We start from the raw sequence: 17,674 nt of genomic DNA on the forward strand, positions 1-17,674 counted from the left end.
CTGATGATCACTTGATGTTCTTTGGTCAAAATTTAAGTCTCTAAAAGTAAAAGGTAGGTAAAAATAAACCAAGGCAAACTGAGGTAAAAGTAAACCAAGAGCAGTTTTTCCAAAGGAGATTAATTACTGTGCTACTGTGTGAAGAAGACATGGCTCTATTCCAGAGCACTGGAGGCCTGTATTGGAGTGTACCAGAGACACTCTACAGCATTTGAATCTGCCAGATACATTTTGAATGCCTTTCGATCTGCTGAAACATAGCCCCATGTGGCTTCCATTTGGAGCAGTTGTAGAGTCTTGCCTTAATCTGGGCCCGACTCTCATATGACCACCATACAGATGCTTTGCTTAGAGCAGCACATGCACATATCCTCTATGTTGTCACTGAAGCAGCTCATCAGACTTCTGCCTCTTTTTAGTTACAAAGAGTGCAAGGTGCAAAATTTGTTTTTTACATTGAAGGGATTTCTCTGAAATGCTGAGACTTTGGGGCCCTTAGAAACTTCATTGAGGTAGCAGGTCTCTGAATTTTCATAGATTCTGTCTCCCATACTTTGACGTGCATGCGACTTACCAAGGCAACTAGAACCTTCAATTTTTGCCCACTACGTACAATCAACCTTATGTCATCCAAATGATATCCTATGTGAGTATGACAGACAAATAGGTTGATATCCCTGAAATGAGACAGTGAGGCTATAAAGACATCTCTGCTAGATGACAGAAAACTACTTCTGATGATTTCTGCCTATTTAAGTAGAGATAAAAGCATTACCTAGTTCTATAGCTGCCTATGAGGTTCCAGGGGCTGCATTGATTTTCTTCTGGTAAATAAGGATACATCTGGAAATCTGCACATTAGCAGCTATTACCCAATTAAGTTTATAATCTACTACTATCCTCTCAAATACATACATCTTTTCATAAACCAAATATGCAAGTATACTGAGGATATGATGGCATTTCTACCCCCATATCTTTGCAGAAATCAGGAAAACAGTGTGGATTCTACTAGTTTTAAAGTATATCTACTCAAACTATGCATTCAGAAAACTGAAAATATAACCACAGATAGTCTTGTGCGTTCACTGTACCTGATTTCCTTTTATAACTTAATCCCCATAAAACCTCCACTCAGATTGCTAGAACATATAGTGACATATTGGGACCCAAGGAGTAGAACAAGCTTAGAGTCAGTGTCCCTGAACAGTCTGGGTAGATAAAGCTGACTTCCGATTTCCAGTTCCACATGGAAGGAGCTTAGAAGTCACTACTCTGTCCTAAAAATAAGTACAAAGCTGAATAGACTGAAAAATCAACAGCCCTTCTGGGATCCACAAGAGAAGTGAAGACATAGGACAAACCTCTGCACTCAAGATTGGAGAGACAGGCAAATACAAGAAGTCATGGATTACTGGAACAGAGACTCATGAGTATAAAACTGCCACAGGAACTGGTGCTGAAGTAGGAAGATTTGAACTGTAATTGATGAATTGTTGTAGGCTCAATATGGCCAAGTTGGAGAGTTAAAAACTTCCAGGGAACTCAGTCATAGGGAGCACCACACTTTTGTTTAACTCCAGGAGCTCAACTAGGCTCCTATAGTAAATATTAGGGAAAAATCTCCTTGTGCTTCCAGGACAGGGAGGAGAAAAAGAACCATTTTGAAATATGTCAGAGCACTCTTGCCTTTAAGAAGGAGATACTACTTAACCAGAGTCTCACTAAAAAGTGAGACCTAAACACAGGACTATGGAACACTTCCCCTTCCCCCACCTTAACACCACATTAATAAAGACCTGTTTACAGCAGTATCTTTTACCTGGTACATCGTGTACAGCTATCAAGAAAAAATTACAAGTAAAACTAAATGACAATAAAACATTTGAAAAGATAGAGCAAGCATCAGAACCAGACATGGCAGGGATGAAGAAATTATCAGACTGGGAATTTAAAGCAATTATGATTAATAGGCTAAGGGCTCCAATGGATAAAGTAGGCAGCATGCAAGAACAGATAGGCAATGTAAGCAGAGAGATGGAAATCCTAAAAAAGAACTAACAAGAAGTAGTAGAGATCAAAATCACTGTAATGGAAATGAAGAATGTCTTTGATGGGCTTTTAGCAAACAGAACATGGCTGAGGAAGCAATCTTTAAGCTTGCTGATATATCAGTAGAAACCCCAAAACTACAAAGCAAAGAGAACAAAGATGAAAAAAAAAATGGCAGAACAGTGTAAGACTGTGGGACAACAACAAAAGGTGTCATATATGTATAATGGAATACTAGAAGGAAAAGAGAGAAAGGAACAGAAGAAATATTTGAAATAATAATGACAGAGAATTTACCCAAATTAATGTCAGACATCAAACCACATATCCAGGAAGCTCAGAGAGCACCAAGTAGAATAAATGCCACTAAGACTACTGAGTCATATAATTTTCAAACTATTGAAAATCAAAGATGAAGGACAAAATCATGAAAAACCCAGAGGGAAAAAATACCTTGTCTATGGAGGAGCAAAAATAAGGATTATGTATGACTTCACCCCACAAACCATGCAAACAAGAAGGGAATGCAGTGAAATATTTAGTGTTGAGACAATCCACTAACCTAAAATTCTCCACCCTGTGAAATAGTCTTTAAAAGTGGGAGAGAAATAAAGACTTTCTCAGTCAAACAAAAATGGAAAGAATTTATTGCCAGCAGATCTACATTGCAAAAAATGCTAAAAGAAGTTCTGTAGAGAGAAGGAAAATTATATGGGCCAGAAACTTGAGTCTACATAAAGAAAGGAAGAATATCGAAAGAAGAGTGAGTGAAGATAAAATAAAAACTGTTATTTCCCATATTCTTAGTAGTTGTTCTGACAGACAACAGTTTGTTCAAAATAGTAATAGCAATAACGTTTATGTATTTATAAAATATATACATATATATGCTTATATATAGGTGAAATGAATGACCACAATAATACAAGGGATAGTAGGGAGGAATTTGGATGTTTTATTATCATAAGATACTCATACTATTAATGAAGCACTATGGTGTTATTTGAAAGTGGCCTTGGATTAGTTGTAAATGTACGTAGCAAACTCTAGGGCAACAACTAGAAAAGTAAAAAATAAGTCTAATTAATATGTTAAGAAGGGAGAGAAAATGGAATCATATCAAATACTCATTTAAAACCACAAAGGGTAGAAAAAGAGTGGAAGACAAAAATGGGAACAAAGAGCAAAGGCAACAATAGAAAATAGTAATAAATAATGGTAGATACTAATCCAGCTATACCAAAAATCACTTTAACCTCAATGGTCTAAATGCATCAATTAAAAGACAGAGGTTACCAGAGTAGATCTAAAAGCAAGATCCAACTATATGTTGTCTATAGGAAATCAACTTTAAAATATAAAGACACACATAAATTAAGAGTAGAGAGATGGAGAAAAATATACCATGCTAACACCAATCAAAAGAAAGCAATATATTAATTTCAGACATGGCAGACTTCAAAGCAAGGACAGTTATCAAAGGTAAAGATGGACATTACATAATGATAAAGGGATCAATTTTTCAAACAGACACAACAGTCATTAATATGTATGCACCTAACAGCAGATAATCAAAAAGTATGTATGGCAAAAACTGCTAGAACTGCAAGGACAAATAGATGAATATACTTGTAGAGGTGGAACTGCAACACCCTTCTATCAGTAATGGACAGATTCAGAAGGCAGAAAATCAGTAGGGATGAAGTTGAACTCAACACCATCAACTGGATATAATGGGCATATATCTATATAGACTACTTGATCTAAAAACAGCAAAAGGCATATTCTTCTCAAGTTTGCATGGAACATTCACCAGTAGAGACCACAATCTGAGCCATAAAATACATCTTGACAAACTTAAAATAATAGAAATCATAACAGCCATCTGCTCTCAGACCACAATGGAATTAAACTAAAAATAACAAAAATAACTGGAAAATCTCAGAATAGGTGGAGATTAAGCAACACACTTCTAAATAACACATGGGTCAAAGAAGAAAGATCAAGAGAAATCTAAGAATATTTTGAACTAAATTACACTGAAAATACACCTTATCAAAATGTGTAGGATGCATTGAAAGCAGTGCTTACAGGAAATGTATAGTATTGAATGCATATACTAGAAAAGAAGAAAGATCTAAAATCAGTCACCTAAGCTTCCACCTTGGGAAACAAGAAAAAGAAAAGCAAATTAACCAAAGTAAATGGAAGAAAAGAAATAATAAAAATTAGAGCACAAATCAATGAAATTGAAAACAGGAAATCAAGAGAAAAAAATGATGAAACCAAAAACTATTTCTTTGAAAAGATCAATAAAATCAGTAAGTCTCTAGCCAGACTAAGAAAAAAAGAGGACACAAATTACTGATAACAGAAATTAAAGAAGGGATACCACTACAGATCCTATGGACATTAAAAAGATAAGAGAATATTATGAACAGACTCTATACCCACAAATTTGATAACCTAGATGAAATGGACCAACTCCTTGAAAGATACAATCTATCTAAGCTCACACAAGATGAAATAGACAACCTGGGTAGGCCTATATCTATTAAAGATACTTAGTCAATAATTAATAACCTTTGAAAACAAAAAACATCAGGCCCACATGGGTTTACTGGTGAATTCTACCAAGCATTTAAGTGAGAAATTATACCAATTCTTCACAATCTCTTTCAGAACATAGAAATAGAGAAGATTCTTCTTAACTCCTTTTATGAGACCAGCATTACCTTAACATCAAAACCAAAGACATTATAAGAAAAGGAAATTGGCTGGGTGCAGTGGCTCACACCTGTAATCCCAGCACTTTGGGAGGCCAAGGGGGAGCGGATCACTTGAGGTCAAGAGTTCCAGACCAGCCTGGCAAACATGGTGAAACCCTGTCTCTACTAAAAATACAAAAATCAGCCAGGTGTGGTGGCAGGCGCCTGTAATCCCAGCTACTCAGGAGGCTGAGTCAGGAGAATCGCTTGAACCCAGGAGGTGGAGGTTGCAATGAGCTGAGATCGTGCCACTGCACTCTAGCCTGGGCAACAGAGCGAGACTCCATCTCAATAAAAAAAAAAGATTAATTTGAGTATTAGATTACCAAGCCAGGATATTAAATAGCTAATATTCTCAGATCTGCCTGTAGCTTGTATTATGTCCTGAACCATTCATTTAGTCTCCTAACTCTTCTACATCAATATTCATAAAACAACTGAGGTAAATTAGGTAATATCTTAGATGTCTTTCAACATTAATGTCCTAAGATTGTATTAACTATTGCAATTGCAAATTGAAAATGCAAACTAGCAGAACATATATTATTAGCATTAATACCATCATTTGAATTTTGCATTTATGTATTTTTAATAACCTTTTGCTATAGGCTGACTTTTAAAAAATTCAGTTTGCTTTTGAAGTATAATCATGAATAATAGTCATCTGGAAAAGAAAGTAGAACTCATAATGCCAGCTACAGGGTAAAAAATCTTTTCAACAAATTATAGAAGAACAACTGGATATCCACATGGGAAAGAAATAAATTTTGAACTTTATCTCAATTGGTTGGTTGTTCAAACTATGCCTACAGATTCTTTGATACTCATCCCTTATAAAGATATAAATTGACTGGGTGCGGTGGCCACACCTGTAATCCCAGCACTTTGGGAGGCCAAGGTGGGTGGATCACTTGAGGTAGTATTGTATAATATGTATATATCTTATATTGTTTGTCTGTGTACCTATTAATGAATATTTAGTTTCTTTATGGGTTTTTTTTTTCCTCCTATTATGAACATTTTGGAACATTCATGTGCTAGGTCAGGAGTTCAACACCAGCCTCGCCAACATGGTGAAACCCCATCTCTACTAAAAATGTATTTTAAAAAAATTAGCTGGGCATGGTGGCACATGCCTGTAATCCTAGCTACTAGGAAGGCTGAGGCAGGAGATCCACTTGAACCCAGGAGGCAGAGGTTGCAGTGAGCCGAGATTATGCTACTGCACTCCAGTCTGGGCAACAAAGTGAGACTCCACCTCAAAAAAAAGAAGATATAAATTAACACCTATCATTTTGAATGTGGGATGGACTTATAGACTCATTTCTAATGAATAGAGTCAAGCTGAAGCAACGGTGTGAAGCTTTGACACTGAGTTATAAGAGATACCCTGATGTCTTCCTCACTAGTTCTTGCTTAGATAATTTGCTCTAGGTAAAGCCAGCAGCAAAGTTGTGAGGATACTCAGTCTTGTAGAGTTCCATACAGCAAGAAACTGAGACCTTCTGTCAACAGTCATGTGAGTGAGCCACCCTGCATGCAGACCCTTTGGCCCCATGCAGACTACTGAGGGCTACAGCCATGGCCAGCAACTTGACTATAACCTCATGAGGTCTTGAGCCAGAATCATTGAGCTAAGCCTCTTCCAAACTCCTGACTCTTATAAGCTGTATGAGACCAGAAATTTATTTGTTGCTTTTAACTGCTAAATTTTGGAGTAATTTGTTAGTCAGTAGTAGAGAATATACCTCATAGCAGGCCTAAAAGTGAAATCAAAAGAATTATTGACCTAAATATAAAAGTTAAAATTATAAAGTTTCTAGAAAAAAACAAGGACTAGGTAAAGATTTCTTAAGTGAAATACAGAAAACGTGAACTGTAAAAGAGAAAGTTAACAAGTTGGACTTCATCAAAAGTGCTCATGCTCCTCAAAAGACATTATTAAGAATAAAAATACAAGTCACAGAGGAGGAAGAAATATATATACACACACACACACACACACATATATATACACACACACACACAGACACACATATATATACATTTATGTTTTAAGGACTTCTGTCAAGAATATATAAAGAACTCAGTAATCAAGACAACTCAATTTTCATAATATACAAAGATTTGAACAGACACTTTACAAAAGAAGATACTAAATGGCTAAGAAGCATACAAAAAGATTCTCAATGTCATCAGTTACTGAGGAAATGTAAACTAAAATCACAGTGTCATACCTCTTGGTAAAATGTCAAATTGTTTGACCATTTTACATTATTGTTTTACTTAAAAGATTAAACAGTCACCTAACTTACGATCCATTCCTAGGATACTTACCCAAGAGAAATAAAAATAAGTATCCATACAAAGACTAGCACATGAATGTTCAAAAATGTTCATAATAGCAAAAAAAACCATAAAGAAACTAAATAGTCATTAATAGGTACATAGATAAACAAAATAAGATGTATACATATTATACAATGCTACTCAACAATAAAAAGGGATGAGTTAGGCCGAGCGTGGTGGCTGAAGCCTGTAATCCCAGCACTTTGGGAGGCTGAGGCGGGTGGATCATGAGGTCAAGAGATCGAGACCATCCTGGTCAGCATGGTGAAAACCCGTCTCTACTAATACAAAAAAAATTAGCTGGGTATGGTGGCGCATGCCTGTAATCCCAGCTACTCAGGAGGCTGAGGCAGGAGAATCGCCTGAACCCAGGAGGCAGAGGTTGCGGTGAGCCGAGATCACGCCATTGCACTCCAGCCTGGGTAACGAGCGAAACTCCATCTCAAAAAAAAAAAGGAATGAGCTATTGTATTTATGTAATAACAAAAATGAATTTCAAAATCATTAGGTTGAAAGAAGCCAAAGAAAAGAGAGTACATATTGTATGCTATTTACATAAAATTTTAGAAAATGCAAACTAACTTATAGTGACAGAAAGTAGACCAGTGGTTACCCATGGTTCAGAGTGGAGGAAGGAATGAACTGCAAAAGGACACCAGAAATCTTTTGGGAGTGATAAAAATGTTCTGCACTGCTATGGTTTGAATGCCCCCTCCAAAACTCATATTGAAATTTAATAAGGATTGTGATGGTATTAAGAGGTGAAACTTTTAAGAGGTGACTTTTCTCAGGCTTGCACTCTCTCACCATGTGATACTTTCTGCCATGTCATGATGCAGCAAGAAGGACCTTATCAGATATAGCTCCTTGATCTTGGACTTCCAGCCATAAGAACTGTGAGCCAAATAAATCTTTCTTAACAAATTATCTAGTGTGGTATTCCATGGTAGCAGCAGAAAATGGACTGACATGTACCTTGCTTGTAACAGTAATTGATGTTGCATACAACTGTCAAGACACACAAAATCTGCAGTTTAAAAGAATGTAATATACTCTATATAAATAATATCTCAGTAAATTTTATTTAAAATGAAAGAAAAGGAAATTATAGACCAATATCTCTCATGATCATAGTTGAAAAATCCTCAACAAAATATCAGCAAATTAAATCCAATAATGTATAAAAAGAATTATAAACCATGACCAAGGGGATTTACCCAGGTGTGCAAAGCTGGTTCAACATTTGAAAATCAGTTAATGTAATCTGCCAATCAAATGCCATCAACATTTGAAAATCAATTAATGTAATCTTTAAATCTTCTCTTTTAGCCATAAGCTAAAAGAGAATAATCTTATGATCATATCAGTAGATGCAAAAAAAGCATTTGATGAACTCCAACATCCATTCATGATAAAAATTATCAGTGAACTAGGAATAGAAGGGGAACTTCATCAACTTGATAAAGAATATGTACAAAAACTTAACAGCTAACATCATATTTAATGGTGAAAAAGCTACAAGCTTTCCCAATAAGATCAGGAAGAAGGCAAAGTGTCCCCTCTCACTACTGCTTTTCACCATCATACTGCAAGTCCTAGCTAATGAAGTAAGAAAAGAAAAGGAAATGAAAGATATACATATTTGGGATGGAGAAATAAGACCTTCTTTGTTCCAAGATTGTATGACTATCTATGGTAGAAAATCCAAAAGAATCAACAACAAAAAAAATTCCTGGAACTTTTTTATAGCAATTATAGCATGAGTGCAAGAAAAATGGTTAGTGTACAAAAGTCATTTGCTTTCTGATATACTAGCAATGAATAAGCAGAATTTGAAATTAAAAACAATGCCATTAACATCAGCATGCCCTAAAATGAAATACTTAAGCATAAACATAACAAAATGTCTATAAGATCTATATGAGGAAAACTATAAAACTCTTATGAAAGAATCAAACAACTAATAAATGGAGAGATGTTCCATGTTCATGGATAAGAAGATTCAATATTGTGAATATGTCAGTTCTTTCCAACATCATCTATAGATTCATTATAGTAGTATTCAGTATTTCAGCAAGTTACTTTGTGGATATTGACAAACTGATTCTAATCAGGCAAAAGACCCCGAATAGCTAAGATAATATTGATGAAGAATAAGAAAGTTGAAGGACTGACCTATCCCACTTTAAAACCTATTATAATGCTACGTAATCAAGATATTGTGGTATTGGCAAAAGAATAGACAAATAAGCCAGTGGAACAGAATAGAGAGTCAAGAAATTAACCCATATTAATAGAACCTGATCTATAATAAAGGAGCAAAGACCATTTTTTCAACAAATGGTGCTGGAACAACTGGACATTCATACACCAAAAAAATTAACCTGGACACAGACCTTATACCCTTTACAAATATTAACTCAAAATGGATCATAGACCTAAATGTAAAATGCAAAACTATAAACATCCTAGAAGATAACATGTGAGAAAACCTAAATGACCTTGAGAATGGTAGTGACTTTTTACATACAACACCAGCATGATCCATGGAAGAAATAATTGACAAGCTGGACTTCATTAAAATTAAAAAACTTCTGCTCTGTGAATGACAGTTTCAAGAAAATGGTGAAATGTGCCACACACCAGAAAATTACATTTGCAAAAACCACATCTGATGAAAGACTGTTATCCAAAATATATAAAGAACTCTTAGAACTAAAAAATAATAAAACAAACAACCAAATTAAAAATGAGCTAAAGACTTTGATACCTCACCAACAAAGATATGCAGCTTTTATTCAGTGCTAAAAGAAAATGTGGCATTCAACCCATGAAAATGCATGAAGGCATCTTAAATGCATATTACTAAGTGAAACAAGCCAGTCTGAAAAGGCATGTTTTCACCTCTCTGACATTATACAAAAGGCAAAGCTATGAAGACAATAAAAAGATCATTGGTCTTTAGTGGAGGTCTCATTCTGTCAACCATACTGGAGTTCAATGGCACAAGCACAGCTCACTGCAGCCTTGACCTCCTGGGCTCAAGCAATTCTCCTGCCTCAGCCTCCCAAGTAGCTGGGATTACAGGCACGCACCACCACTCCTGGCTAATTAAAATTTTTTTTTTTTTTAGAAATAGGGTCTTGCCATGTTGCCCAGGTTGGTCTCAAACTCCTGGCTTCAAGCAGTCTTCTTGCCTCAGCCTCCCACAGTACTGGGATTATAGGCATGAGCCACCATGCCTGGCTAGATTTTTAGGACAGTGAAAATACTTTGTATACAGATACTATAATCGTGGAATCATGTCATTATACATCTGTCGAAACCCATAGAATGTATAGCACCAAGAGTGAACAATAATGTATGCTATGGACTTGGGGTGATAATGACATTCAATGTAGGTTCATCAGTTGTAACTAGTATGGCACTCTTTTGGGAGATGTTGATAATGGGGGAGACTATGCATGCTTAGGGGCCAGGAGAATATGGGAAATCTCTGTAACTTCTGTTTAATTTTGTTGTGAACCTAAAACTACTCTTTAAAAAAAGTATTTTTCTAAAAAAAGAAAAAAAGGCTGGATATATCCCTTTCCCCTGTGTATAGTCACTCCAGTAAAGGTCTGTTTGCAAAAGATGAAGAAAAAGTACGTTAACCAGTGTTCAAGGACTTTCCTTAAGAATATCTGGAGGACTCATTAAAGCTCAGGTTGCTGAACCTGTAACCCAGAGTTTCTAATTCAGTAGGTCAGAGGTGGGGCCTGAGAATTTGCATTCCTAATAAGGGCCAAAGTCATGCTGTTCCTGGTGGCTTGGGGACTTCAGTTTGGGAATCATTCTATTAGAACCACTCACGGATGCTCAGACTAGCATTTTGATTTCACACATTTTGGCATATTCACCCAATTTGATAAATTGTGAGGCAGGTGTGTTTTTCATTTGTTTACTAGATGGTACTAGGAGTTAACCTCATAAATATGTTGTGGGTTAATTTTAATCAAGGACTTCATGACCAGTACTTTACATCTAATGTTAGAATCAATATTGGTGCTATAAATCTTCACAAATGCTTTATTGCTACAATGAAACTCTGACTTGTAAGTCAGCTGTCTCCCTGACTAATGATCATTAGTAATAGTTTATGTAGAAACTCTCAGTTTGTCTGTCAGAGGTGATAATTTTTTTATTTGGTTTATTTCCTAGGACAATTATCCTTTAAAAGTTCATACTAGTATGGCAAGGGTAATTTATCACAGCTTTACAAAGGTTCATGTTACAAACATAAAATTTGATCATTTTAAATATTGAAAATTAACACATTTTTTCTTTACTGTGAAAGAAAGGTAGAGGCTCATTTTTGGATGACCAATTCCCTCTCTAAAAGTGCTGATTTCGGCCAGGTGCAGTGGCTCACACCTATAATGCCAGCACTTTGGGAGGTTGAGGTGGGCAGATCATGAGTTCAGCAGTTCGAGACCAGCTTGGCCAACCTAGTGAAACCCCTGTCTCTACTAAAACTACAAAAAGTTAGCCAGGCATGGTGCAGGCACCTGTAATCCCAGCTACTCAGGAGGCTGAGGCTGTAGAACCACTTGAAACCGGGAGGCAGCAGTTGCAGTGAGTCGAGATTGTGCCATTGCACTCCAGCCCTGGCGACAGTGTGAGACTCCATCTCAAAAAAAAAAAAAAAAAGTGTTGATTTCCCTAGGCTCTGCACTGGGTATGCCTATGTCAGTGAAATAGTACATGTTGCCTTTCTGTGTTAATGCTACTATTATAGAAGCAATTATGAAATTATAACCCAAATCCACAATGATCGACTGCTATTGCTGAGTCCTAAATTATCATGAAGGATACAATTTTAAAAGTATCCAGAGGAGACAGAAAAAACTTGGTTAAAATTTTGGTCACTGGTTTTAAAAGGAAATTGAGATATTCCACTTGATTTTTTTTTTCTTTGTATTATTGCTGAAGAACAGATGCAATGATATAAACTCAGATTATACTAAAGAGAAGTAATTTGGATTTGGATATTTGAAAGAAATTATTTATATGAAGATTGTTTTAAAAAGAGAGAACAAAAAGTATATTTTATCAGAATAAATCCTTATTTTCAAATTTCTTAAGAAAAGACTTTCCTCTTATAGCACGATGAGTTTATCCATTGCATTAGAAAACAGGACAGAGTAGATAAAGAAAGTATCCTTAGATTTGGTCATTTTTTTAAAAGACTCTCTTTTCTCTAAACTCCTAGCAAGTAGAAAACAGTATGTATTTGTTTTCTTCGTCTTTTTGCTTCCCTTAAATACCCTACAGGGGAGGTCCATGTTAAAAGTAAAATTACCCAAAGACTGTCAACAGAAGGTAATGAGTAACTGCTCTTGATAATTAGTTCTTTGTGTAATTATATATTATTAAACTTTCCTTGAGAAAGTTAAAAATACTTTTGAGCAAGTAAAATTACATGCTGAATGAAATAACTCTCAAGTATGAGAGAATATAAAAATACCATATATTGAACCATGTGCAAATACAAAATAATGAACTTATAAAGAAGATGCTGAGCCATCAGGTATAATCCAGAGTTGCCTGGGAACTGCTGTAGACAGACATAGCCTGCTGTGTCTCCATCTGCAATGTCAATAATTATTGACTGAATGATTAATAAATAACTGATTAAAACACTAATGAAGTACCGGTTTTCTTCGAAGCATGTATGGAAATAAATATATTCTCATATTGCAAGTGTAATGGAGCTGTAGTTCCCTAATGACTGAATTCTAGTCTTGGGAGTGTGAAAGAGCACAGCAAAATGAGCTTCTGTTTTTCTGTCTAGAAAGCTAAAGACTGAGAAAGAGAGCATAAATACAGACTAGAAAGTCATGAAGGATATAGTAAAACAAAGGTATTTCACAAAACCCTGCAGTTTTATAAATAAAAGCCACATCATAATGTTTGAAAGAAATCATTTGTGACCAATAAAAGAAAACTTAAAGAATTCTTTAATTCAGGAAGGTTTATTGATTATTTTCTTATAATTTATAGATTATTAGTTTATAGTGAGCTAATAAGAAAATAAGGATTCTGTAGAATGCAGTCATAAATTTTGAGATTATCATCAGGAAGAATTTGCTGCTATTTTTCAAGACAGGATATTGGGATATATGGAACATGAATTTAACCAGTTGTGGCAGTTCATATATTCTACTTTAGTTCAGTTTTCATTCTTTAAATTTTTTTGAGACAGATAATTATCTTGGAACATGACACTTTTCCTAATCTATTGAGATTCCCTTTGTTTACGTGCCTTAATACCTCATGTAAGTTTTACTGCCAAGTGTTTTGATTCAAATATTAAGTTTTAAGTAGTAATCTTAACATAAGCTTAGAAAAAAAAATAGAATATAATACTCTTTTCAAATTGCTTTTCTCTTTATCTTTTCTAGAAAAGTTTTTTGAAATGAAGAAAGGACAATGTAAAGATGCTCTAGAAATTTACAAACGATTTCTAACTAGAATGACACGAGTGTCTGAATTTCTCAAGGTTGCAGAGGTAAGTAATATTAACTTTTGTGGGGAATATAATTTTTAAAATATTTGCTTATATATTTGGAGTATATAATAGAATGTATAAGGGAGTCACAGCATATTAGGGTTGGAAGTGCCTCAGTATATTAAGGTTGGAATTGACTATGGAAGTCATCTCATCCAACTTCTCACTCAGAGCTCTACTCTGTACGCCTACATCCTAATCAGATGATCATTCTGCATTTGAATAAAAGTTTCATGGATAATAAGGTCATTTGCTGCTTTGCAAGGTAGTCTATTCCTCCATTCCACCTAATGGCTATCTTAATTGTTAGAAAATCTTTATTTTCATTGAAACTTAAGGTTTGCCTTTAGAAAAACCTGTTTATTTTTCTTAGCATGTAAATTATAAATCATAAATTTTGACCTTCCTTACTTTGTCACTGATTTATATACAATGAAAAATAAAACAGAAAATATAATTTATTTTATAAAGTTTATAATTTGTTTCTTAAGGATATATTTTTATACTTGATTAGAATGCTGGTATAACTATATAGTTGGTGTTCCTGAAATTATCTGTAAATTGGTATTTTCTCTTATAAAATCCAATTAGTGATTCATGCTGATATTGGAAATTATGATATTGTTATTATAGTCCTTTGGAAGAATGGCAAGTGTATTTTTATCTTATATGTCAATTAACTGATTACTAGGAACTGACTGGAATGTTGTGTGAAAGAGGTTCTAAGGCTCAGCAGCAAGCCATACAATGCTGTGGATATGGGACATTCGTGCCACGTTTTTGCTGTTTTTGTCATTTTGAGAATATACTGCAAGAACAAGCATTTTATAGCCACAATTTCAGAAGTATTCTAGTCCATAAATTGTGTTTAAAATATTTTATTCATAGTTGTAATAATTGTCACATGCAAATTCTGGGACTAAAGTAATATCACAAAATGCTGATTCTTGAACTTTCACCCATACAACATGTAATTAGAATAAACATCTTTTTTAAATATAAGGGAAACAAAAGTAAAGATTAGCTTATATAAATAATATATATGTTAAAGCACATTCATGTGTCTTTCCTCATGGGTTTATCAATGTTGGTAGTCTTTTAGGAAAGATAGAATTGCTTGAAATTTTTTCTTTTGCTGCTATACAGGTTTTTTATTTGGTATAATTTTGCCATGGTTTATTCATAATTATCAGCATAATCTAGTAAAATTTGCCTAATTTCTTTCTGCAAAAAGATAAATTATGCCCAAATACCAAGAACAGATTATCTTATTGTTTTATTAAATCTTAGTGTACATTCATTCCAATTTCTCATTTGTTGTTGTACATAAGTAAGGAGCTGGCATGTAGCAGTCTCGGGTATACATTTCTCTAATCAGCATTACAAGGCTGGGCTCAAGGTTCCCATGATAAAAGTTCTACTTATTTCTCAATTCCTTCTGTCTTAACATGTAAAATTTTACTTTTTGTCTCATGTTAGCACAAGCCCAAATAAGGCCATTGAGAAAGAGATATACAGAAACCAGATGTCATTTTAAGAGTCTGTTTTAAATAACTGGATAATAAATTTTAAAATTATTTTTATTTCAACATTGTGATTAAGACTTTTTCATGGAATGAATACTAACTTAAATTTTTTAATAGAGTAAACATTAAACCACAATGGGACAACCATAACCATTTGTGTTTTCTTTCACATTTAAATCACATTGTTCATAATTTGAACACAAAATATTTGAATACCAGTGTTGAGTGGTTGTTATGATTGGTTAATATAGAAATTTTCAACAAATGTACAAATCACTCTCTACTATACAGTACCCATGTAGTCTCTCTGTGGATTCATACTCAATAGCCATCCCATAGTTAGTACCATTTACCTGAAGAGTCTCAAAAAGACTTCTAGAATATAATTTTCAAAATACAACTTTATTTATTAGTTATTTGGAAAATAGTAACAGTAAGTTGTCTCTTGTACTAAAGAAAAGGTAATGTAGTTGAACAATTTCTTTGGAAATATTCAAATTTCTGAAATTGCTTGAAGTACAGAAAACTTACTATGTCTTATATTCTTATTATGAAGTCTCCTATGGCAGACAAGTAAAACTTTGTAAAATAATTTTTACAGGGAAGAGATATTTCTGCTAAGTACTCTTCTCTTTTATAGAACCAAGTTATTCTTAGTTTTCTATTCTAAGGTGGATATCAGAATCGTAGGAGTTATATCTCCCAGAATAGTTGCATACAGAAAGTGATGAGATTTCTGCAACACACTTCACTTTAATCCTCTAATTATATTGTGGTTCAGAAGTTCAGAGCAATAAAAATAGCAATGTTGAGGACGAATTCCTAAATTGTCTCTTTTAACAGAATTATCCATTTAATGGAACTACATCACCTTTTCTTAAAGTGATTTCAGTATTAGGGATCCCTAATATTTTTCTTTTGGAAATCCCTCTTTCAGTGCCTTCTTAGCACAGTAGGCAGCAAGTCAGTCTCATAAAAATGCCTCTTTCATTCACATTAGTATTTTTAAATGGATCATCTAAAGTGGTGTTAAAATGTACAAATAAACAATACAGTTGCTTTAATTTATAATTTGCATAATTTGTAATAATATAAGTGGATTTAGGAAAGCATCACTGGCCAAACTGTTCCTAAAGCCAGAGTTCATTAGAAGGTGAACTCCAGAGAGGGAAGGAAGATGGCCAACTAGACAAAGCCAGCAAATGCCTCTCCCACCAAGAGGAACCAAAATATCGAGTGAATCATCACATTGATGATTAACGGATCTTTTGAGAGAAAATACTGAAAATCAATAGAAAGGCAACACAGACACCATAGTAGAAGAGAGAGGAAGCTGGGAAGCCTGCTCGGAGACACCACATGCCAGCTGCAGTAAAATATGACCATAGTGCCCATCCCAAGGCTCTCCATCTTGCTCTGCAGTTCCTGCTCTCTACTGGCCAGGAGAGATCAGAGCTGCCATTGTTGCAGGACCAGGATGTATCTGATCCACATGCCCCCTCACCTGCTAGCTCCTCCCGAGACCGCCTGTCTGCCCACTCCCACAGGAGGATTTCCACAGCACAGCCCCTGCTTCCCTACCTGAGTATTTTGCTGGTGGCCTGGAAGCAGTCCGGCACCCCCAGTGCAGCCAGTGCTTGACCCCAAGGGGCCAGAAGACAAATCTGCAGGCCCAATTTCAGCTCCCCAGGACTCAAGCACATTGCCCATGAATATCAAGCTGAGATCTATGGCCTGAGCTCAAGTTGGGGAAGAGCCGGTCCAGTGTCAGAATAAAAAGAAGATTGTGAGTTAGGTTCTTGTGCTGGTTAAGGTTTTTGTGCAAATACAGGAGCTGGGTGTCTCTCCTTTCACAAGACCTGTCTGGGAATGGCGTGGCTAGCTGCAGCTTCTTTCCCAGGGAGTCCTGCAGCCCACATCATCTGGAACAGCTCAGTTACCTGGGAGCAGAAAGCTTGGGACAAGTCTAGCCAGTCAGTATGCTCCCAGGGCAGAAACTGGAGAAAGATCTGTTGGGTCAGAGGAGCACAAGCTGAGTGGGCTGCACAGCTGTCTGCTAGGCTGAAAAATCTGGGTCACAGGCACTTTTCCACTTGCATACCCATGATGCCATTTCCCTGCCCAGGGATCCTTCACCCCAACCCACTGCAATGCCAGACCACAGTAGTCATATCCCACAATCTGCTCTGACTCTCGTAAGCACAATGCCTCCCCCACCCCCGACCCCGGGCCTTACAGATCTCCTAGTGACCTCTCAGCTGGGACCACCCCCAAAGGGAGAGGGGAGCACAGCCTGCCAATGCACCCTTTGGGGCAAAGAAAACATGGTGCAGCATCAGTAGTTGAAGGGGACAGCACCAAGGCCCAAAGCCTGGAAACAAACTTGGACAGGGAGTTATCTGTTGTCCCCTGCCTCCCCTCCCCAGAGC

The 17,674-nt window shown here is 35.8% G+C and overlaps 1 protein-coding gene across 8 annotated transcripts in view; it reads left to right on the forward strand.

The window, feature by feature from the left end:
- Positions 1-17,674, forward strand: part of SNAP91 (synaptosome associated protein 91) — a 162,227-nt gene that overhangs the window by 60,643 nt on the left and 83,910 nt on the right. For all 8 annotated transcript variants that reach the window (XM_064360873.1, XM_064360871.1, XM_064360875.1 and 5 more), the window contains exon 8: positions 13,613-13,719. In XM_064360873.1, coding sequence (XP_064216943.1) covers positions 13,613-13,719 — 107 coding nt within the window. The remainder of the gene's footprint in view (positions 1-13,612; positions 13,720-17,674) is intronic.

Source organism: Aotus nancymaae, unplaced genomic scaffold (genome assembly GCF_030222135.1).
Source record: "Aotus nancymaae isolate 86718 unplaced genomic scaffold, 86718_ANA_hifiasm-v0.15.2.pri h1tg000040l, whole genome shotgun sequence".
Taxonomy (NCBI): domain Eukaryota; kingdom Metazoa; phylum Chordata; class Mammalia; order Primates; family Aotidae; genus Aotus; species Aotus nancymaae.